This window comes from Simochromis diagramma, unplaced genomic scaffold, assembly GCF_900408965.1.
Source record: "Simochromis diagramma unplaced genomic scaffold, fSimDia1.1 OVJJ01000432.1, whole genome shotgun sequence".
NCBI classification, from domain to species: Eukaryota; Metazoa; Chordata; class Actinopteri; order Cichliformes; family Cichlidae; genus Simochromis; species Simochromis diagramma.
In genome coordinates, this window is record NW_024387260.1 from 1367 (window position 1) to 26647 (window position 25281).

Genomic DNA, 25281 nt, shown 5'->3' on the forward strand with positions numbered 1-25281 from the left:
TACAAAACCATTAAAGAGGACAAAATGATTCTGTCTGTAGTCGCAGCATCAGGTTAGTGAAATAAACTAAAGCACTAAAAGAATCAAACTGAGTAAACAGATTGAATTGAATGTTTCTTTCTTCTTTGAGTGACCAGCCCTGATCATGTGACCCACAGGTACAAGTTATTATGAAGAGATACCAGAAAGCCTGTCGCCAAGACAACCAAGTATGACAGTGTGAACAACACAACCCTGTCACACAGCAGCATCACTGTGAGCTCCAGCATGTGCATTTTAAAACACTATATTTATGAAGTTATGCTTCTATCTTACTGTCTGTGAAATGTTCTGTGGAAATGACACGTCCACACTTTTTAATGGGCCCACAGTAACCAGAGATCATTAAAGCTGCACTAAGGAAACAAAGAGGAAAGACTTATAGTGTTATATCCAAGTTTGCTCTGTGACATTCATTTTGTAACACAGCTTGTAAAACTGTTGCAGCTTCATGTCACTTGCACATGGATCCTTGTAAGAAAGCTCATTGAAATGACTGAACAGGGCACGCTTGTTCTGATGTGCTGGGATTTGACCACAGCCTCCTCCAGGGTTCACTGACAATGGTCCAAAGAAGAGAAGCTGTCCAGTGAGCAGCAGCTCTGTGTGAAAATACCTGGTTGGTGTGGATGTTTCTAGCAGGAGAAGCAAATCTGACATCATCTCAAAGCAGTTCTTCAAACATGAAAATCACTTCACTGGATTCAAATCCACCAAGTCTGGATCCAATAGAGCAGCTGTGGCTGTGGTGGAAGTGGATATTTGCATCATGATGTGGAGATGACACGTGTGCAGTAACTGTGTGACACTATCATGTTAACATGGTGAAAATGTGTCCTTGTTAAAACGATACTACAAAGAATGAAGCAGCTCTGAAGGAAAAAGGGCTCCAGCCCATCACTAACAAGGTGGACCTAATGAAGTGGCCAGGAAGTGTGGTAGTAATGGCTTGTTTGTAAAAGCCAAAAATCAAACACATGATTTTAGCTCTGTACGTTCCACTTTTTGGGTCTCAGATGATAAAGAAGCAGATTTATTTACATCTATAACTGCTTATTCAGCTCCTGGTGGTGGGAGGTGGATTCAGGCCGACGTTCATCAAACCTAAATGAATTATTTGTCCTAACAGTAAGAGGCCAAATGTATTAATGAGTGCAGGAAACCTCCATGTGTGTCTGCACAGGTGGAGATCACTGGAGAAGCTGAAAGCTTTGGTGCTTTTCTACTAGTTGGGAAGACTCTGTGAAAATCTGCTGACAGTCTGAGCAAGTTTTTGGACTCTTGCTCACAAAGTAAAAGACATTTTACAAAGTGAACAGGAAAGAAACTTGTTCTGAGTGTGAGTGTTGTTGTGGATGCTGATGGATTGTTTCATGTTCTTCTGTTTCAAGTTGAATGAACAGCTCGTCTCCATGTTTATAAGCTCACATGATGCCTGTGCAAAGTCTGTGTTAGCTGCAGAGCTCTGAAACTTCACACAGCTTTGGATGATAACATGGAGAAAGGATGTGGAGATGTTCACACTTCTGCTAGAAATCATCTTCTAGTTATTGTGACTCAGATATGACTGATTATAGATGAGGACCAAAGAAGGTTTTTACTGAGATTGGAGCTGACTTAGCTTAGCCTGTGTTTTAGCCACATGCTAAACAAACACATGTTCAGAAACTAGAAGATGTTACCTTTCAGATGAAGTCTCACACATGAACTTTGCTCCTACAGTTCATCTGCTGAAGCTTTTACATTTGGCTGGAAATCAAATAAAAACCAAAACAGCCACAAACATCAGACAAGCTAACACTGTGACATTATTGGATGGAGCCACTGAGACTGAACCACCATCATGAGTCTGACCTCTGACCTTTGACCTGTATCTACAGCACTGACCTCTGACTTTCAGCTTCACTTGTTTCTTCAGCAGGATGTTTCCCTCCCTGCTGTAGACGGTGCAGGTGTAGGTCCTGTTGTCTCCATCTGTGGGGTGTTTCAGGGTCAGACTGAGGTCTCCAGTTTTCAGCAGGTCTTCATTCATCTTCGTTCGGTCTCTGTAAACCTGGTGCTGTTCTTCAGGCTGGTCAGAGCCGTTCTCATACACGTGGACCTTCGTGTAATTTTCCATCCACTCCACTTTAGCGCCTTCAGGCAGGTGAAATGTGGTGTTGAAGGGCAGCTGCACAGACTCCACCCCTGAATCCACCTCCACCTGGGGGACTGAGAGGACAACAAAGCACAACATGAGCTTGGATGGAGACATTTGTGTTGACTCTAACAGGCTGAATGCTGCTGCTTCACTGGGAGCTCACTGTTAGATAGAAAGTGGTCAGTGTGAAGAGGAGACGCAGCTCCTGCTCCTCAGGAATTCTGGGATTTGGATGAAACACAGCTAAACTGACCTAAAGCTATCAAGGAGGTCAAGGGGGAGGGGCCACAATACAAGCTGCATCCAGCCAGTGGGTGCACTGTTGACCTTTGACCTGAATCTACAGCACTGACCTTTGACTTTCAGCACCACTTCCTTCTTGATCAGGATCTTCTTCCTGTTGTTGTAGGCGGTGCAGGTGTAGGTGTCTGTGTCCCAGTCTGTGGGGTATTTCAGGGTCAGACTCAGGTCTCCAGTTTTCAGCAGGTTTCTCCTCAGCTCTGTTCGGCCTCTGTAACTCTGGTCCTGGTCTTCAGGCCAGTCAGAGCCGTTCTGATACACGTGGACCTTCTTGGAGCGTTTGACCATCCACTCCACCTTTGTGTCTCTGGGCAGGTGAATTGTAGTTTTGCAGGGCAGCTGGATAGACTTCACCTCTGTAACCACCTCCACCTGGGGGACTGAGATGCAGAGGAGGAGGAAGAGTTTGTGTAAGAGAAGCAGGACGAGGAGAAAGAACTGTGATAGAGCTTTTACTTATTAATGAAATCACAATCTTAGAGAAAATAAATGGAAAAATAAAAAGCATGGGCACTGATTTATGCACAGCTCTCTGAAGCTCCACCACAGCATTTCATCAGACGAAGGTCTGGACTGTTGAAACACCTTCATTCTTTTGTTTTTCAACCAGTTTGGTTGAAATGAAACACACAGAAGGGTTAAAATTATAATTGTGAGAAACAGCCACTGAAAAGTGCTCGGGGACAAAATCTGAAGTGCAGAAAGTAATTAGAGGAGGAGACGTTACAGGCTTAAGTTGACTGCAGGCTTTCAGCAATGGAGAGAAGGTGCACAGGACATTAGTTTTACTGGAATTTAAAGATGAAGTGCTCCCTGATAAAGTTATGATAGGCTATATGAGTTTTGGTATAGGAGTTTGTAACGTATCGGTCCGATACTGACCTAAATTACTGGACCGGATATCGAAGAGAAATACAAAATGTAATCTGATCCATTAACTGCCACAAAAGCACGTCACAAAACTTGCGACATGGCGTAACCCAGCTCACGACACGATAGAGCGGCTGTGGCGTGCGAGACCTGTCGGCGGTCTGGTTGAGCATTTGGAGCCTCGCTACGTGCTTCCAAACATTTAATGAGGGGGATGTGAGATGAAAACCAGCAGCTCACTGCTGAGTGACATTTCAGACACTGAGATTCATCCTATAGCTGTCAGCGATCATGGTCCTGTATCTTTAACACTAATGCACAAGAATAATACTACGCCAAGTAAAAACTGGAGATTTAATACATCACTGCTTAAAGATGAAGACTTTATTAAATATTTTAAAAAGGAATGGACTTCATATTTAGACTTTAATGACACTCCCGGAATATCTGCTTCTGTTCTATGGGAAGCAGGGAAAGCTGTGATGAGAGGTAAAATAATTTCTTTCTCATCACACAAAAAGAAAGAAGAAAACAAAAATATTCAGGAATTAGAAAAAACATCAAATCACTAGAAGAAGCCTACGCGTGCGACCAAGATCAGGAAACATTGAACAAAATACGCAAGACAAAACTAGAATTAAATGAAACTATTAATAAAAAAACACAATTCCTTATACAAAGACTTCGCTTGCAGAATTTTGAACACAGTAACAAATCAGGTCGATTTCTAGCTAACCAGTTAAAAATAAATAAAGAAAAAACAACTATATGTGCTGCTAAAGATTTATCGGGGAACACAATATATGTCCCTGGAAGAATAAACAACATTTTTAGGGATTTCTATGAAACTTTATATTCACCACAAATAAACCCATCTAAAAATGAAATTGATCTGTTTCTTGACAACGTAACTCTTCCAAAATTACTAGACAGTCAAGCAATGGAACTGGATTCGCCACTGACGCCAAGTGAACTCCAGGAAGCCCTGATAAGTATGCTCAATAATAAGGCTCCAGGTCCAGACGGCTTCCCTGCAGAATTCTACAAAGAATTCTGGACAATTCTGGCACCAGTATTCCACAGAATGTTGCAGGAAATCGAGGAAAATGGCAGACTACCACCAAATATGAATTCTGCCAACATTAGTCTCCTGCTAAAACCAGGCAAAGACCCTTTATTTCCCTCAAGCTATCGTCCAATTTCTCTTTTAAATGTAGACCTTAAAATAATCTGCAAAGCTCTCTCAAAGAGATTAGAGAAAATAACCCCCCTCTTAATTCATCCTGACCAAACTGGTTTCATACAAGGTCGGCACTCCTCAACAAACACTCGTAGATTACTTAATTTAATAGACTACTCATACAATAAAAACATCGAAACCATAATATTATCTCTAGATGCAGAAAAAGCATTTGATAGAGTTAACTGGAAATTTTTATTCGCAACTTTACACAAATTTGTTTTTGGAAACTCTTTCATAAACTGGATAAGAATATTATACAATTCCCCAACAGCTCGTATCAGAACAAATGACCAGACATCCTCCAGCTTCTGTCTCCTGAGGGGCACCAGACAGGGATGCCCACTCTCCCCTTCACTTTTTGCAATTTTTATCGAACCTCTAGCAGCAGCATTTAGACAGGCTACAATAATTAAGGGCATAAAATGTAAGAACATAGAACATAAAATCAGTCTCTATGCGGATGATGTGTTGCTTTTTCTGCAAAACACACAAACCAACCTCTCTGAGGTAATTACTCTAATAAACTGGTTTTCAAGAGTTTCAGATTATTCAATTAACTGGCCAAAATCTACAGTTCTCCCCATTAACTGCTCCTTCCATAATTCTTCCTCTGCCCCACTGCAATCCGGAAATATTAAATATTTAGGTATTAATGTTTCTCCTAAGCTTTCAGACTTAACTAAATTAAACCACATCCCACTTCTAAAGAAAGTAGAAGGCGATCTGACTAGATGGAAATCTTTACCCATATCACTCATGGGAAGGGTCGCCACTATAAAAATGATGATCTTGCCAAAAATAAATTACTTATTTTTGATGATCCCTAACAAACCATCACAAGATTGGTTCAGATCTCTGGATTCATATATTTCCAAATTCCTTTGGAAAGATAAACCCCCGCGTATCAGCTTAAAAACGCTACAAAGAACCAAGGATAGAGGAGGATTAGATCTGCCTAATTTTCACCAATACTTCTTAGCCAACAGGCTTCAGTTCATCTCAGAATGGTCAAAACATACCTTCTTAGATGAGCCCTGGCTAGATGTTGAACAGGCACTATGCAAGGATCTAGAGATTTCAGACCTACCATTTATTAGCTCAAACATCAAAAGACATGAATGCTTTAAAAGTATCAACATCAGCTCTTCTCTGACGGCATGGTGGGAGTTTCTAAAAATAACGGAGTAGCGGTCATGTCCGGTTGGGGGCTCTTTTGGCTCTCGGGTGACTGTTTCCTCGTGGCTGCGTGCAGCAGGGCTAGGGGAGGGTCTGTGCTGACGGACGTGGGTTACTGACCTGGTAGCCTGTCTGCCCCTGGGTGGGTCCGGGATGGGCGTGAGGTTCTGGGGGCGCTCCGTCTCTGGGCTGGGGCCCTGGCCGGGCCTCGGGGCCTTGGGTCCTGGTTTGTGTGTTTCTGGGGTTGTGGGCGGGTGGGTGCATGGGGGCCCATCCCTGGCGCAGGGTGCCGCCGGTGCGTCGAGCCACCTGGGGGGCTCTTCAACTGGTGGGGGAGATTGTCACACCTAGCAGGAGCTTTCCTCTCCCCAGGAACTCTCTGCAGGAGGGGGAGATACAGGAGAGGTGGAGGAAGATCTCAGCCTGGGCGTCTATTGTCTCATGTAGTCTGGAAGATGAGTGGATGGTGGGGTGGGTGCAGTTTTCTCTGTGGTGGGGTTGGGTGGACTGTCCCGGGCTCTGTGGGCCGGGGGGCGCTGCTGCGCTGGGCCCCGGTCTGGATGGGCCTGGGCCCCCTTTCCCTGGCGGGTCGCGGAGTAATGGGGTGCCTACTGGGGTCAGCGGGGGAGCTGGCCCCAGGGAGGGGTCACCTGCCCCTCCCTTCCTTCCCTCCCCATCTCCAGCTGCCTCCCTCTTCCTGCTCCACCACAACCACCCACACATGCAGGGCCTTGGAGTAGGGGTATGTCACCAGGGTGCAGAGGAGGCTACCCCCCCCCCCCCCCCCTCTGTCCCCTTCTGGCTGCCTCTGCCTCAATTTTATCCCACAACTTAGACATTCACATTACTCACACTCTCATTACACATACATATAGGATCTTGGGGGTGGGCACGATACACGGAATCCAAAGTACCATCAGGGTGTACACCTCACCCCTGGCGTCGTTGCCCACCTCTCAATGTTAAATACACGTAGACATTGAGGGCTAGCAGGAGGGACTATGCGCTTACCTGCTGCTCTCTGACAGGTAGCTCCATGCCCTCCTGGGTTTTAAATGCACCTTAGAACACACATGCATCAACACTACAATGAGCGGGTGGAGGGAGGTTTGGAGTCTTCTCTCACCCCCGTTCTCTGCGGCCTGCTGGAGCGGGGGGGCTAGGAGGAGTTGGCCGTCCGACTGCGGTCTGGAGTGTGGGGCCTCCCTGCTGCTGCGGAGTCGGGGCGGTCTGCCTCTCCCCACCGCAGGGAAAAGGGTAACACCACCTGGGTCTGGGTGCAGTTCCCCCCTCCAGGGGCAAGGGTACCTAGACCCGGTTCGTAGAGTACGCTTGGGGAGTGTGATCGTGTGTACAGCGTCTCTTTATGTCTGTCTCCACGTTGGTTGAGTGTGGAGTAAGTGCATATGAGAGCATGAGGGTGGGAATGGATGTTTGTATCTGTGTGTGCCTGTATGTCTGTGTCTATATGTCAGGTTGGGTATCAGACGCCACCTCCCTGTGGACATCTCAGGCCCTCCAAGGTTTGGAGGCCTATCTCCACCCGCCACCACTTCCCCTGCCAGTGGCGGACTCCCTCAGGTGTCGGTGCGTTGGTGGTTCTTTGTGTCTGGGGGTGGGCGTCCGGGTACACACCGGCTCACTCCTTGGCGGCCGCTTATCGGGGCCTGGAGCCTGGGGCTCGGTCACTCAGGCACAGCTGGCTGCCGGCGGAGCTCACGGGCGCGTCACTGCAACTCCCCCTGGCTTCTGCTCCGCGGCTGCTGAGTGAGCCCTCATCTGGGACTCTCCTCGGCTCTTACTGGGACAGTGGCGCGGCTGCCCCTCTGTTGGTCTTCCTTGGTATCTTGTGTTCTGGGGGCCTCTGGATGTCTGGAGTTTTGATCTCCTCCATACCTGCTTCATACCCTGGAGGACGGGGCTGTGGCTCCCCACACTCCCTAGCAGATCGTTACATGGAGAAACCTTTGGAATGCAAGCATGCTGATCCACACAGGTATGCACACAGGTGTACACACGGGTATTCACAGACGCGGACTACAGCTTTCTTGGCTGCTGCCTCAAAGCACATTGTGCGCTGTCTATCTTGCGTGCTGCACAATATCGTTTATTATTTAGTATCTACTGATATCTACTGCTAGCTAGTTTATTGTGATGGTGCTGTTTTTTTTATTATGTTGCTCTTTGCTGTTTGCTTTCTCTTCTGTTTTTTTTCTCCATACAGGTGACCCAGGTGTTTTGTTTTTTTTTTGTTGTTTTTTTTTTTTTTTTCTTTCTTCCCCCCCTTCTCACCGTCTCTTCTCCCCTTTGGTTTTCTTTCTCTCCCTCTCTTTCTTTCATTCTTTCTCCCTGTCCTATCCCCCAGTCATGTCTGTCCCGTTTGTAGGAACTGAAAATAAAATAAATTCATAATTATAATAAAGGTCAATCAAATGGACCAATATGGCAAGGCCATGATGATCCACTTGGTAAAATAAATCCGCTTGGCATCTTTCTTGGCCTTAAGACAACAATTCTGATGGCTAAAGATCCAAACGGGACACAAAAAAAAACAAAAAACAAAAAAAAAAGAGATGAAAACCAGCACAGAGAGACTTTAAAATGGTTGTCATGGTGATTCTACTGTAGATACACTAACGATCATCCTAGATCATTGGGGAGGAAGGATAGTTTGTTGTGGGGACTTTAACTCACATAGCACTTTATGGGGGAATCAGGATGACAGTAATGGGATTATTAGCAGGAATAACTGAGGATAAGGAGTTTAAATACTGGTACACAGGTGGATTTTATGAGGGGATAAGGTATCAGCAGCTGATTTTACATTGGTTTCTCAGTCTCTGGCTGGAATTTGCTGGTATTTAAATTTTAAAAACATTTTATATTCTTACATTTTTGAAAGAAACGGGTATTTCAAAAAGAATCTAATGGTGGTACGGTAGAGTCTGATCCTTACTCCAGTCTACAAGGTGGCAGCAGTGCACCTAGAAGCTGTTTGCCAACCGGCATAAAAAGAAGCAGCAGCAGCCTCACAGTGCCTTTCCAAAATGTTCAATACGTTGTGTCAGTAGAAGTTACTTCTTCTATGGTCCATGGTCTGTGAGCCAGTGTTTACATTTTGGGTGGTGGGTTCATTTATATTCTAAGGTTTAGTGTCTATTTCCTAGTTCTAGTTCAGCTGTGACCACTACTCTGGGAGTGGTCACAGCTGCTGTGAGCGAGTGGCTGTGATTGGACCTGGATAATCGAAGCAGGTGTATTTGATTTCACTCCTACTGTGGTTCACTCACAGCCCACACTGCAAACACTGCTGTGATTCTTAAGCCTTCCTGTCCTTTTCACACTACAAAACGTCCACAACCCCTTTCCCAGCTCCACCTAGCCATGGACCCAGGACGCTGGCACAGTAGGTTACATACATTACATACATCTTAACACTTAAGACACTTAGCCCCTCCCCTGTTGATTTTGCCACAGGTCTAAATCCAAGAAGCTCTCAAAATTCAACTACACAATAATAAATGTAACAACAGGGTTGAAGTTTCTAGTTAATAGACTTGGACATTACACACAGAGTTTATTAATCACACACTGGGGACATTCACTTGTTACAGCAGCACAAGAGACTGGAAGAAAAGATGAATTAGAGATGTATTAGAAAAATAAAGAGCAGCAAATCCAGAGAATCAGCCGTACACTGTTTGGTTTTTGTTTTTTTAGCATGTTTTTTTAGCTATTAATGGCATCTGACGCAGGGAAATGTTCTGTGATCATTTTGCTTGATCTTAGCGCTGCCTTTGACGCCATCGACCACAAACTCCGACTTAACAGGCTCAAGGTTTTGGCTGGTATATCTGGCTCTGCCCTAGACTGGTTTTGTTCATATTTATCAGACAGGACCTTTTCTGTTAGGACTGACAGGTTCACCTCTGACATTGCTGTCCTGACCTGTGGGGTCCCACAGAGTTCAGTTTTAGGTCCATTACTATTTTCTTTTTATATGCTTCCTTTAGCTGGTATCATTCAATCTTTTAGCGACCTGTCTTATCATTTCTATGCCGATGACATTCAGCTCCATATGTCCTTTAAGCCTCATCAGCTGGATAGGCTGTCCACCCTAGTCCAGTGCTTAACCCAGGTTTCTGATTGGCTTTCAAGCAACTAGCTTGTTCTAAATACTAACAAGACCGAGACCATGATCATAGCTCCTCCTGAGCTACATTCTAAAATCAGTCAGGTTCTTGCCTCTTTCTGTCCTTCTGTCAAGTCAAATATTGGAAATCTTGGAGTAATATTTGACTCTTCTCTGGGCCTTGACTCTCATGTAAAATCTTTGTCTCGTTCCTGTTTCTATCATTTAAGAAACATCTCTAAACTGCGACATATGGTTTCCTCAGCTGAACTGGAAAAACTCATTCATGCATTTGTGTCATCACGCTTAGATTACTGTAATTCCCTGTTTACTAGCTTGGATAAATCATCCCTCTCTTGCCTCCAGACAATACAAAACGCAGCAGCCAGACTACTAACTCGCTCTACCAAGCGTGTTCACATCACTTCCATCTTATATTCTTTACATTGGCTCCCGATAGAGTTTAGAATTAGCTTTAAAATGCTTGTTTTAACATACGGAGCACTAAATGGCCCCAGATTATTTATCCAAGCTTCTTATAAAATACACTGCTGCTCGTCATCTCCGCTCACAGACTCAGAGTCTCTTAGTTGTTCCCGTACACGACTGAAGACAAAAGGGGCGGAGCCTTTCAGTCTGTTGCACCAAGGCTGTGGAACAGTTTACCACCACAACTACGTTTGCTTGACTCTGTGGATTCTTTTAAAAACAGTTAAAAACTTTTCTGTTCAAACAAGCCTTTTGTTGATCTACATATTTTATATTTTCTACATTATTTACATTTGATCTTTTACACTGTGTATAATGTCTGTTGATTTTATTGTTTATTTTAATATTTGTGTACAGCGCTTTGTGACTGTCTGTCTGTGAAAAGCGCTTAATAAATAAACTTTACTTACTTACGTGCTCATAGGGGTCATGTGATTGTTGGGGTTTTCTGCTGTCTGTATTATTTTAGGGTCTTTGCCTCACAATATGAAGCGACAACCGTTGTTGTGATTTGGTGCTATACAAATAAAACTGAATTGCTTCCACTGACCTCTGAACTGGAGCTCCACCCTTTTCTTCAGCAGGATTTTTCTCTCCCTGCTGTAGACGGTGCAGGTGTATTTGCCTGCTTCTACATCTGTGGGGTGTTTCAGGGTCAGACTGAGGTCTCCAGTTTTCAGCAGGTCTTCATTCATCTTCGTTCGGTCTCTGTAAACCTGGTGCTGTTCTTTAGCCTGGTCAGAGCAGTTCTTGTACACGTGGACCTTTTCAAAATTACTGTCCATCCACTCCACTTTAGCGTCTTCAGGGAGGTGACGTGTGGTTTTGCAGGCCAGCTGAACAGACTCCACCCCTGAATCCACCTCCACCTGGGGGACTGAGAGCACAACAAAGCACAACATGAGCTGTACAGACAGCAGCAGCACCAAGAACATTTTCTTTGACTAAAATATTCAACAGAATTAACATTTTAATGGAAAGAGGAAGTAAAACAGTTGTGCAGAGCAGCATACATAAATGATAAACACAAACTAAAAATGTCAGACTGATGCTGATGAATTAAAACTTTGATTTAATGTAAATGGTAAAAGTAAAAGCCTGTGTATTATTTCACTGTTTCACTTTTGTGATAGATTTTATTTATCAGGTACAAACCCCTCCTGTCTCTGTCGCATTGACATGTAATTATTATGTGATTGCAATGTTCAAAATTGGGTGTTTAATCTGGTTTCATGTTGTGTTGTTTCCACCTAATGCTGGACTTGAGAGTTGTGCCTTGTGGTGCATGCTTTTGGTGGATGTTCAATTAAGTGCATATCCTGCCAGAGAGTGAGGACTCGAGCCAGAAAGAGCAGGCTGGCTGTGTATATCATGCTCAAACATCAGTTGGAGCCTGGCTCTTTATTCTGCTCCAAACATCAAAAGAATAACCTTCAGGAGCAGTTACACCTCCTCTGGAAAAGGTGAGAAATTTTGCATCATCCAATAAAACCAAAACTCTGTTCTGCTAATTCATGTGAACCTTTAACTGATAAATGCATAAAGAAAAGTTTTGAATTGTTTCAATAACTTTATTGTATTTAATAAATATGCACAAATGTAGAATATGATGGCTACAAAAATCTGTAAAAGCTACAAGGCAGTTCAGATGTGACTCAAAACTGTACAGAAAGGTCAAATAACAGCAGACTGGAAGACTCTACGTTAACCAGGCTCACCGGTGGCAGGTGAGCTATAAAAGAAGCATCCATCAAAGTAAGGAAAGGATGGGTTGTGTACCTGTACTCGCAGAAGGATTGTTATTAGCCCCTCTGTCAATCGCTACCTTAACGTGGTGGCGGGGTTTGTGTGTCCCAGGGATCCCAGGGGCTATGGTGTCGGGGTCTCCTATGGTAAATTGGTCCTGGGTGAGGGACCAGACAAAGGGCGGCTTACCTGAGGGTGCTCCAACTGGGGACTATGTCGTCCTACTGGGAGACTTAAACGCTCATGTGGGGAACAACAGTGAGATCTGGAGAGGCGTGATTAGCGGTAACGGCCTGTCTGATCTGAACTTGAGCGGTGTTCTGTTACCGGACTTCTGTCCAAACCACAGTTCGTCCATAACAAACACCATATTAGAACATAAGGCCGTCCATAAGTGCACGTGGCACCAGGAGATTCTAGGCAGCTTGATGATCGATTTTGTATTAGTATCATCAGATCTGCAGCCTTATGTTCTGGACACTCAGGTGAAGAGAGGGGCTGAGCTGTCAACTGATCAGGTGGTGGGGAAGGATGTTGGGCAGACCTGGCACTCCTAAACGTATAGTGAAGGTGCACTGGGAGCACCTGGCAGAGGTCCATGAAATACATTCGGCATTCCAAGAGAGACTGGGGATCATGAGTCTGGGGCCGAGGGGGATGACTCGTCTATCACCAGGGATGAGGTCAGTGAGGCAGTTAAACAACTCCTTGATCATCAGGTGGCGGTCTGCAGCTCGCATTGGAGCATTTCCCAACTGAGTGTGAAGCAGCAGGAATCAGAATCAGCACCTCCAAATATGAGGCCATGGACCTCAGCCGGAAAAAGGTAGAGTGACCAATCCGGGACAATTACTTCGTAGTGAGGAATTTAGTCATCCGTGGGGGCTCGGAGTAGGACCGCTGCTCCTCCACATCGAAAGGAGCCAGTTGAGGAGGTTCTGGAATGTGACAGGTTTGCCCCCTGGGCACCTCCTGGGTGAGGTGTTCTGGGCATGTGCCAGTGGGAGGAGGCCCCGGGGTAGACCCAGGGCATGCTGGAGAGATAATATCTCTCAGCTGGGCTGTGAGCGCCTTGGTGTTCCCCCAGACAAGCTGGAGGAGGTGGCCGAGAGAGGTCTGGGCTTCTCTATTAGGCTGCTGCCCCCACGACGCGGCCCCAGATCAGCATTAGAAAATGGATGGTTGGATTGAAGTCCTTTTGATAGGCTCCAGCCCCACCCACAACCCTAAAATCAGATAAGTGTAAGAGGACGAATGGACGGATTGTTACAGAGTCCAAAAGTAACATTTCTCAATGCAAGACTGCAGAGAACTTGGGACGTTCTGCATGTACAGAATATCACATTGTGAAAAGATCCAGAAAATTCAGAGACGTCTCGGTGCAGAAAGGATGAAGTCAGAAACCACTGTGTGATCTTGAAGCCCTCAGGCAGCACTGCCTAAGAAACCATAGTGTCACAAACAGCAGGCTCAGGATTACTTCTCATTACCAATGTCACTTAAGACAGTCTGTTGCTCCCTCAAGAAATGCAGCTTGAAACTGTGTTGCGCTGTGAGGAAGCCAAACATCGACTCAACTCAGATGGACTGCAGGACTGTGGAACTGTGTGCTGTGATCAGGTGAGTCCACATTTCAGCTTGTTTTCTGGAGAAAAAAACAGTTCTCTGTACCAAAGATGAAAATCTTCCAGACTGTTATCTTTGAAAAGTGCAAAACCTGTTATAGTCTGGGGATGTGTCAGTGTCCATGACATGGCTAAGCTGCACTCATATGAAAGAACCGCTGACTCTGACCCTGAGGAGTGTAGACAGACGCATCATCCTTAAACGGACAGATTATTATTCAGGAGGATGATGAAAGATCACGTTCCGCATGGGCTACAACATTATGACTCCACAGACATCCTGCTGCCAGTCCAGATCCATCTCCTATTGAAAATGTATGGCTCACAATGAAGAGGAGTTTTATTTCAGTATATCTGTGGAGGTTCTTATCCAGGTCATGGAAATCCAAGGAGCTTGGAAAGAAAGCACCTGGACTTCTTTCACCTCTCATCCGAGAAGCTTCTTCAGTTCTACAGAGGTGGAGAGTCCCAGATATTTAAACCCTAGTGGGAGGTGTCCATTAAGAGGGTGACCCACTATTGATCATGTGACTCATCACATGAGCCAAGGCATGAAAAAGGGTGGGGGTCATTATCAGCACAGGTTTTGGGTCAAATCATTGTTAGACCTTGCCTCATCCTATCATGTGACCTATTGAGGTCAAGAAGGCATGACAGGGTGAGGCAAGATCTGACAATGGTTTCTCACAATGACCAATAATGGATCAGTGACACTCATAAGGGACACTCCCACTAGGGCTTCAAATCCAGGACTGCACCATTTGGTCTCAGAACTGAAGAAGCTTCTCAGATGAGAAGTAAGTCCAGCCCCTTTTCTTTCCAAGCTCCTTGGATTTATATCAGAGTGCAGAACATTTCCATCTGGAAAGACTACAACCTCCTCAGATCAGAAGGTGAGGAGAAGTGAGGCTGAGCCAACCGTCGATGGTTTTTACAAGGGCGATTTATCTATTTATTTGCCCATGAGTAAGTTTGCTAATAATGTTGGTTGAAGCTAACAGAAGCAGTCAACAGAAAAATAATAGCGTTGTTTTAACTTCACCCTCTTCAGAGCGCACAAAATGTAGCAGCGATTCATTTATTAAACTCATAACAGAAGAAAGAACAGCAGTAGTCTGTGTTCAGAAAAACAAAATCATTTTATTTAAATAAAAATTCCACAATGGTGGAAACAAAGAGAAACTGGCTTCTTCTGCCACTATAACCATGTTTACAGGCCGTTCAGTGTTTGTGTCTCACACACTCGACCAAACAACAAACAAGTTAGAAAACCAAAATGTCTTTTCCAGCAACCATAAAAAAATCTCAGACGTAAAGTTAAGTGTTTTGTGCGATTTGGCACATCTCAAATAAATAAATATATAAAGGAATAATCCAAAAAGTAGCTTCATTAATACTGAAACACACAAGAAAAGAAGGTAAAACATCCCCTCCAAACAAAACTCATATTTCTGTGCCATGTGTGACATCAATGGGAAATGTTTTTCATGCAGTTTCCACAGAGCCAGTGGATTTTCTTCTCCGTCTACGACCTCCTCGCTGAGGTAACAGTCTGCGCCTTCTCCTCCAGTGTGCAATTTGTTCGTCCATGTTTGGACTTCTGTGTTTTAAATGTGCAAATCAGTACGTGCATGATTACACTGCTCCACCCATCAAAGAGTCTGCACATGGGCGAATATATCGCCTATCATCGGTTGTTGGACTGACGATTGTCGGAAAAGTTTTACATATCGCCCAAACTTATGTTGCAGCCATCAAATCCTAAATGTAAATATATTTACTAATGTGGACCATGATGTTTATCTGCTTAACTAAAGATTAGCTATTATTGTTGGGTCTTTGCCTCACAATATCAAGTGTCTTGAGGTAACTGTTGTTGTGATTTGGCGCCGTATAAATAAAACTGAATTGAATGCTTGAGGAAAGTTGTTGTGAGCATACACACCAGCTAGAAAGTCTCTTTGTATAAAGGTGAACAGTCTTAATCATTTTTAGATATTTTTTTAAATAATAAACTTATGTTTTTTTTTTACCTCTGTAGAAGAGTTTCCATAAATATACTCCAAGACCCACAATGGCAGCGACGGCCAGGACAGCCAGGATCACCGAGGCCTCGGCTGGGAAAGTGTACGGCTCTGTGAGACCAAGAACAGAACGAGGTTTACATGGACACCATTATTCTGATCCAAAATAAAGAGTCAGTCTCTAACAGGTCTGCTGAGTGTTTCACAGGTCAAAGAATGAAGTCAGCAGGATGGATTTCTTCTACATCAGTTAGAAAACACCTCCACCCAAACTGAAAGAGCAGTGAAGACACCATCAGTCTGAATAACTCATGTTCCAGGAAACTATCAAAGTCATATCAAGGCTCAGGGCTAAAGCAGAAAGTGGTCAAATCCTATTAGTCACACTATAACGTGTTATGTGTTTGTACAATACATTTTAATTTGAGATCCTGAAATGCTGCAAACATAAAACTACAGACTGTAAAAAACAATCGCGTTTTAATAAAGTTTAAACTCTACTTTTACTTTCATTAAATGTTATCCTGTTTTAACAAACAGTTCCTGCTCTGCTGCTCCAATGACTGACTGACTCTCTGGAAAAGACAAACAATCCTCCATGAATGAGTCTGACCTTCAAATCATCTCCATCAGGCTGTTTCTGAGCACCATGAGTTCCCTGTCAAATAAAGACATCAGCTTTAATGTTCAGACAAACTGACCTTTGACCTGCAGCTGAACATCTGTCAGTCTGGGTTCTTCTCCCGTCACTCTGATGGTGCAGGTGTAGTTGCTGCTGTCAAAGATGTGGGGTTTCCTCAGAGTGAGGCTGAAGTCTCCAGTCTGCAGAGCGTCAGTCTTCATGGAGGTTCGGTCTCTGTAACGCTGGTTTTGATCTGTCAGCTCGTCCTCTTCCTGCTGACGCTGGTGGACGGTTGGAGGATTGAGGTCGTAGCGGCTCCACACCACTGTGGTGGGTCCAGATACAAACGGGATGTGACAGGGCAGCGGGACTGACTCCGCCCCCTCGTACACCTCCATGGTGAAGACTTGGTGGGACACTGGAGGACACAGAGACACATGAATCAGCTGTGTGCAGAGACGGCAAAAGGACAGACTGTCTGCACTTAAGTCAAAGTACAAATATGTGTGTTAAGAATACTCCAGTAAAAGTTGAAGTACTGATTCAACTTCTTTATTCAAGTACAGGCTCTGAAATGTACTCAAAGTAGCTCTTTGATTGGTACATGAGAAACTTTTTCTGCATACAGTAAACTGTATTGATGATGTCTTTATACTAGATGGTTGGAAGTTGGTGTAAAGGTTGAATCCAGTGAATGAATATAAGTGTCATCTCTGCTACACTTGATGTGAGTGAACTCTGACCCTGAACAGCACAGCTGCTGTGCAGCAGTCACACACTGTTCTTTACTGTAAACTAATCACAGAAAGGTGAGCTAACCTGTTTGTCCTGCAGTCATTTCTTGATGAGGTACCTCAGCTTGTTTACTGGATACTTCAGAATATGAAAAAACAAATTTCCTTCATATACAGATTTAATGTCTGATTTCACAACTGAAAACTAAAATTTACATTTAAAGAACAGAAAGAGGAGAAAAGAAGGAAATAGAACATAACATAATACAACAAACACAATTCAACACTAAAGATCATAATAGAAAAAACCCCAAATAGAACAGAATAGAATAGAATAAGATAGAATAGAATAGAAGAGAATGTAAGAGAAGAGAATAAAGTAGAGTAGAGTAGAATAGAATAGAGAGCCATTATGACAGTTTTGATGGCCACAGCGTCAGAACCTAATGTTAACAGTTTGGATGTTGGGTTAGAGTCTCTAACGTCTGATAATCGTCTGTGTCCTGTTGCTGTCTTTGGAGTCTCTGTAAGTCAGACCTTTCTGTGCTGCCACACCTGAAGCTGTTTGGACCTCCTGCTTTAGTTCTTATGTGTGTGAGGACATTTATGAACAGTGAGGCTGAACTCAGTCTGTAGATAAACAGCAGAGTGGAGGTTTGTCCTCTATGAAGACTGAAGCTGTTCACACAGGCTGATGATAGCTGAGCCTGAACATCTGTGTAAACAGCTACAACAAAGGTTAAACAGTCAACAGTCTTTCTTGGTGTGTTGGGTGTGTTGCTGACCTTTGACCTGCAGCTCTACTTCTGTCAGTGTCCGTTCATTTCCATATGCAGTGATGGTGCAGGTGTAGGTGCCGCTGTCAGAGGTGATGGGGTTCCTCAGAGTGAGGCTGAAGTCTCCGGTCCTCAGAGAGTCCGTCGTCATGGACGTTCTTCTCCTGTAACGCTGGTTTTGGTCTCTCAGTTCATCTCCTCTGAGGCTACGCTGGTGGACGACTGGAAGACTGAGGTCGTGGCGGCTCCACACCAGAGTGGGGTCAAGAGGCACAGAAGTGTCCTTGCAGAGCAGCAGGACAGACTCCACCCCCTCATACACCTCCAGAGCCGAGGCATGCTGGGAAACTTAGGACACAGAGACAGAAACATGAATCAGGTGTGTGTGAGTCTAAACCTGAACTCTGCATCAGTTCACTCAAAGTTTAGTCCACATTTTTTGCATGCAAATAAACAGATCTGGCCAATCAGATCACTGCATTTGGCAACAAACTCATAGTTCAAAATGTGTACTGAACATCCATCCATCTATTCTCTTCCACTTATCCAGTTCAGATCACGGGGAGCTGGAGTCTATCTCATCTATCACAGGGTAGACCATGGACAGGTCAGCAGTCTCAGGGAAAAACACAGAGACAACCATTCACACCGATGGAGATTTAGAATGATCCAATAACCCAGCCACACTCACTGTGTGTGTTTGGGAGGAAAGCAGAGTACCTGGAGAGAACCCACACAAACATGTGGAGAACATGCAGAAAGGCCTGATGGTGGAGTCAAACCTTCTTGCGTGAGGCAACAGTGCTAACCACCACCGTGCTGCCTGCTGAATATACAATGAGACGGAAACAGGAAAACCAGGAAATTCTCACTGTTGCTGCCTTTTCCCGAGCAATGGAAAAACCAAGAATCTCTGTTTCTTCCTTCCTTTGTTCAGAAACATCAGGACCATCATCATCACTTCATGTCTACACATTGTTTTACATTGTGTGTTTCTGGGATGCATTTTCAGAAAATCACAGCATTTTCAGCTCACTACATTTCCTCATTTGTAAAATATCAGTGGTTTGTAGATGGAGCTGTGTTAATGATGAGAACAACTACATAAAAGCATCCATGGATCATCACTGCAGCATTAAACTAGAGCAAAGTAAATCCACCTTCTGCGCAGCAGCCTGGATTAATATTTACATCTTTGTGTTTTTACTTCTGATCCTAAGTTTCCATGAAACAGATCATTTCTGCTGTCACTGCAGTTAAAACGTTGGAGGTTTACAGTAAGATGTTTCCTGTTCATCAGAGCTCTAAACAGTCCATGTCTGTCACAGCTTCTATTAGGTTAAGTTTAAGTTCAAAGGTTAATGTGACGTTTGATTTGACTGTGATCAGACACACGTCATCCTCTCCAGGTACAGCTGCTGTTATTGTCGAGTTATTTTAAAGATGAAATGTGTAGCATTCAGATGTTGTTGTGAACGCTACACCTCTTCGTCTCTTTCACTCAGTCAGAGGATGATCTTTGTATTAAGGTGGAGTATAAATGATTATGTTCACAAACAGATGTTCTAAGCTGCCCAATTATGTACAAACATAATATTTACATAATTCTTATCCTGTGAAAATCACATCTGGAACAACAAATATAACAAGAGACTTTTTATCAAACCAACTGATCAGAAACATGGTTCTCAGAAGCTCGACTCTGCCTCGTCTCCTTTTGGATCAATAACTCTGAACATTAACTGGAAACAGTCACAGTTTTACTTCTGAATGTTCAGAGGTGACTTTAAATGATGCTCAGCTGTGAAGATGTTCTTAACTTTGCTCGTTCTGAAACAGTGACGCTTCTCTGCTGGACTGATGTGATGAACATAAAACAGGTTTTATTGTCTCTTTACCGAGGACGATGGTGATTCATTTTTCATTTATGGTGAATGTCACATCCACAGCTGACAGTTTCAACACCTAAAACCAAAGTTTAACACATTTTAATCTTGTTTCAGTCGTTTTATAAAACTTGAAGCTCAGTCTCTGAGAACAAAAACAGAGTCTTTGTAATTCTGTAAACACTCGAGCATTGCATGTGTTGTTCATGCTGTCTGCACTGTGTGACTTCATCTGTCATATTTATACTTTTCTGTAAACTGTTTGTGTTCAATAAAGGTTAAAACATCGAGGCTCTGACAGTAAAAGTCCTGAAAGTGTTCTAAAGCTGTGAAATGGAGCCGCAAACACTTGCACACAAGAAGAGATCCAGCTGTTTCCCAGCTTATTTGTTCCTGATCTGTTTGTGATTCATGTGGCTTGTTGTGACCTGATAAAATCTGTGTTCTTTATTTAAAATGTCTGAAATATCTCACATCTGTAGACAGATCCATCAGAGCTCAGGTTTATTATAACATGTTTCTTTTAACAATAAGACTTGACATTAATCACAGAGTTGGACAGTTGCTGTGACTGAACCATGAACAGTATGAACAGTGACTCATTAAACATGTCTGCTGCAGCTGTCACAGAGTCGTCTATCAGTGATACTCAGATTACATCAGATTAGAAACGTGTCTAATCTCTGTCTCAGAGCAGAAATAATGACATCATCTCACAGCTCAGCAGGACATCAAATATTAACTGAACAATTATTAAATAAATAAAATCTCATAAACTGCAGCAAAAAGATGTTTTTTAAATAAAACTTTTAATCTTTCAAGACGTTCAGTTTTAGATCTTTATTTAAACTCTACTGAACAAACTAATTGAACCAGTCAGGCAGGAATTCATGTTTGTTTCATACAATGAAGAAACACAGACACTGTTGGATTTTTAGGATTTAGTCTGTCAACAGTTCTCCAAACATGTTTAGCTGCTCATCTGAGCATCGCTCTTATTTTACAGCGCTCACACCGTCGTGCACAACTACAGCTTCTAAGAGTTTTATCTCAAAACATGATTTCTGTATTTAACACATCACTGAGACCCTTTGTGACACACAATACACACTGATATTTATGCATTTCTAAGGTTATTATAGCCAAGCTGTTATCAACACTGTCCTCATGTTCTGTCTTCAGGTGGGCCTGCGATCAGTTTTATAACTGCAGCATTTAGAGATGAAAACATCCAGAAATCAGAAGAACGTCCACCGTCACACAGCACGAGTTCAAACATTCACACAGAAAGAATCAACTTGTTTTCTGCAAACCCACCGAGTTCTTATTAAACATGGATGAAACCCTGTAGCCCTTTAAAATAGCCACACCACAGAAGATAATAATAATATAATAATGTTATAATATTTTTAAGGACAAACAAAGAGACTAAAATGTCACATAGTGCTTTTTTTTATTATTTATTAGATTCTTATTAACTGGTTTTATCCCAAAGTCAACACAAACAAGCGTAAACATGAATCAAATCCATAAACGTGTAAACTGTGTCATTATGTTGCTGAAGAAAGCTTCTTTACCTCCATCACAGTGACAGGAGAACATCCACCCAGCCCACAGACACGTCTAAATCTGTGTTCATGCAAACAAACTGCTTCACCTTCTGTCTGAAGCCCCTGATCACTGCTTCCTCTGTTAGTCCAGTAGAAGCTCTGGTACCATTAAACCGGTTTCCTTTCCATGGACCAGCAGGATCATGTTCCTGGACGGGGACAGCAGCACAGCTCCTGTGATGTCCTCCACCATCAAACTGGTCTCCACACATAAAAGACGTCAGACGGAGTAATGAAACATTCATAGGATGATGATGCTGACATACATCCAAACATTTCTGTCCACTAACACAACGAGTACTGTGGAAAACATCACTTCAGTTTCACCTGTATTAAACAGCTAGCTGTAGTTATCTGGCTGTGTTTCAATGAACTGTTAATAGTTAAACAATCTGTCAACAATGGGCTGTAATAAGTAAAAATGTCTCTGAGACATTCATTTAAAGGCTCACTTTAACCTAATAATGTCTCTGCAGTTTTTAATCTGGAGATACAAAGTTCATTGAAAACAAAGTGAGCTAAGTTAGCTTAACCAAGTTAGCTTAACCAAGTTAGCTTAACTTTATGTGCAACTATTCCTGGAGGGGTGAAAAACTCCTGTGAGCTCAGTCCTGGAGTAAATTCAGCACCAGGACAGAAAACTGAACGACTAAACCTGCTACACTCAAATAAATCCTGTCCATGAGGTCTTTTTTAAACTTTTAACCCTTTAAATATTCTCTCATATTAGCTAATGTGCTGTAAGCTAATGTGCTGTAAGCTAATATGCTGTAAGCTAATATGCTGTTAGCTAATGTGCTGTAAGCTAATGTGCTGTAAGCTAATATGCTGTAAGCTAATATGCTGTTAGCTAATGTGCTGTAAGCTAATGCTGTAAGCTAATATGCTGTTAGCTAATGCTGTTAGCTAATGTGCTGTAAGCTAATGTGCTGTAAGCTAATGTGCTGTAAGCTAATATGCGTTAGCTAATATGCTTTAGCTAATGTGCTGTAAGCTAATGTGCTGTAAGCTAATGTGCTGTAAGCTAATGTGCTGTAAGCTCACTGGTTCAGTCTCACATTTCTAAATAAAATCATGATCAGCTTCATTATCTCCTACCAGTCTGATGTTACTGAACAGCAAACATGAGTTAACCTGACAGCACAGTTTACTGACCTGTTTGAGTCCACAGAGCTTCTGTGAAGTCTGATCGTGGTCAGAAATAAAATGAGTGGATCCTCTGTGGGTCTGCAGTGAGTCTGATGGATCTGAAGGAGAGCTGATCCTGTGGAATCAGGGACTCCGTGGATCTGCTGACTGAGGATGGATCCACCCTGGGTCTGTTACTATCTGGGAATCATCCACAGCCTGGTGCCTTTGACTTATTTAAAAAAATATTTGTTTGTTTGTTTGTTTTTAATTAAATCAAATCTTGTTGGATTGATTCACGGCTTAAATGAGGACGAGGAATGAAGAAAATAACCAGAATTTTAGAAGCTCTTAATATAGTGAGCAGTCACTATGCAGGCAGCAGATATTAAAAATATTATGATTTTTTTTTTTTATGTATGTAATAGATGTTAATGTTATTAAAATCCCACACTACAAGATTTAAATGATGTTTTGTGTAGACTTGGACTTTAATCAATATTTACTGCATACAGCCTACATACACTGTGCATGCATACATGTATGTTTCCTTCACACATTCATACTCTGTTGGATGCATCAGAGTATGAATGTGTGAAGCTGCCCCCCACCCCCACCAACAACTTTTTCACCTGTGCAAGTTCTTGTTGTTTTATCAGTGCGGACTGCAGAGTGTTTTTCTGCTTTAAAGCTTGTAAAAATCACCTTCTGTGGTTTGTTAGAAGAGATAATGACATAATAAATGGTTTAAAGTGTTTTTGTTGACTCCATTTACATATTGGAGGTTGTTCCATCCCTCACTGAAGAGCTTTGTGCCTCCCTGAGTCCGTGTCTGACGTCACACTGTCAGCTTTCATCAGTGTTTTCAGATTCAGCCCTGAGAATTCAGACTGAACCTTCATGATGATTCAGATGAAGATGAAACTTTTAGTCAGTGTTTCTTTGCTGTCTGTGTCATAATTACCTCATAGTTACTCCTCATCCTCCTCATGTTGTTCTTCACACTCTTATCTGTCTTTATCACAAGATTTTACTTTATAATAACAGCAAATCTTTTTTAAAGGACAATGTTCTGCAGCAGTAAGTATAATAACTGTATAAACTCAGCAATGCTCCGGCCTCGTTTTCTCACAGTGATATTTTCAGCTCTTGTTTTGTGTTCCTGCAGATCTCAGACCTCCTGGTTCTCTGGAGAACTGAAGCACTAAAGAGTCTCGGCCTTTATCTGCAGGAAACCAGACTGATCATGAAGATCAGCAGGTCAGCTGATCTGTGGACACACGCAGCTACTTTAAACCTCAAACTGTGACCAGTGTGTTTAACCCTTTAAATAAGTGGATGAAGCTGCAGCAGGATTTTGTCTGATTCTTTCCTTTTGTTTCCTGCTTCAGAGAAATTCCCTGAAATATATAACATGACAAAAATATCATCAGATTTTCAATAAAATCTGTTGCAGAATTGAACCTGATCCCTGCAGCAGCCTTTCAGCTGCTCGACCACTGAGCTAAACTGGGACACAAGCTTCACATCCTGAGCTGTGTGCATGGTCTCTACTTAAACAGATGAGAAGGTCTGTGATTGGACAGAATTTTTTAAAGCTCGATGCGCACACGTTACATGCACTTCTCTCCACGACCACTAGATGTCTCCACACTCTGTGCTGACTCCAATGATCAGAGCTGCTGAGCCTGTTTGCAGACAGAGGAGGAGCTCCTGGTGATCCGTGTGGCACTAAAAAGCTCTGATAACGTCCATCCAGCAGCTGATAACAGGGACATTTGGTGCCATGTCAGAGCTGCACAGTCAATCATCAGTTTGGCTCTTTAGTTTGAAGAGTTCAAAGCAGCAGCAGAGAATCTAAAGTGTGTCACACAGCACCAAGTTTCCTTTGGTCACATATGAAATGTGAGTCAGAGCTTCAGCTACACAACAACACACACAGCTGATTGTAACATGAGCTCATCTGAAAGCCACCAAGAAGAATCCAGAGATTTGAAAGTTGCTGCTTTGGATTGTTAGTTTGATCTGAATCAGAATCCAGTGTTTGATGGAAATCTCCTCCTGCTGCACTTCAACACATTAAAGAGAGAGAGATGAAAGAAAAGCTGATGATGAGAGCAGAGAGAGGAAGGTGTACTTACCGTGCAGGAGGATCACAAACACCACAAACATCTTCATGTTCCTGTCAAACTCAGAGACTCTTTAAAAGCCCTTCAGGACATCAGCTCACAGCAGCTTCACTTTCCTCTGCTGATCATCTACTGACACTCTCACACTGCTTCACTGTCACAGCTCAGAGTTCAGCTTCACACTTTGTTAAAGCACATCTGTGGAATGAAGTCCGGCCGGCCACAGATCACTTCTGAGGAAAGAGGAGGACGTCGGCTTTCCTCCTAGTTTCACGCCCGAGCGCTCCGGTTGGAGGCGGCTGCTGCGGCCTCACCCTGACACGCACAAAGCTCCGCCTTCAGTCCTGACGCTGAAACATCCACTGTAGCTACAATGATGCAGATGTGACCCTCAGCAGCTGGATTTCCTCTCCATAGATGTGTTTCCATGCAGATCATGGACATAAAGCAGCTCCAGGATGAAGAGTGTGAAAGAACTTCTTCCACTACAGTATTCATTACAGCACTGTGGCACTCCACAAACCCTCACACTGTCTCAATCCCTGTTTCCAGTTTGACTGAGAGAAGGCCTGAAGCTCAGCCAATCACAGGACAGGAAGTGATCAGCTGACA

General features: G+C 43.2%; 1 protein-coding gene across 1 annotated transcript; it reads right to left on the minus strand.

The window, feature by feature from the left end:
* Positions 1-2140: 2140 nt before the first annotated feature.
* LOC120715323 (butyrophilin-like protein 2) lies at positions 2141-25281 on the minus strand (the record flags this gene model as incomplete). The annotated part of the gene is made up of 7 exons (XM_040002241.1): positions 24682-25281; positions 17926-18264; positions 16486-16824; positions 15794-15895; positions 10940-11266; positions 2533-2859; positions 2141-2250 (listed from the first exon to the last, which is right to left on the minus strand). Coding segments are annotated over exons 1-7 (1581 nt in total), but the record flags the coding sequence as incomplete, so codon positions are not given.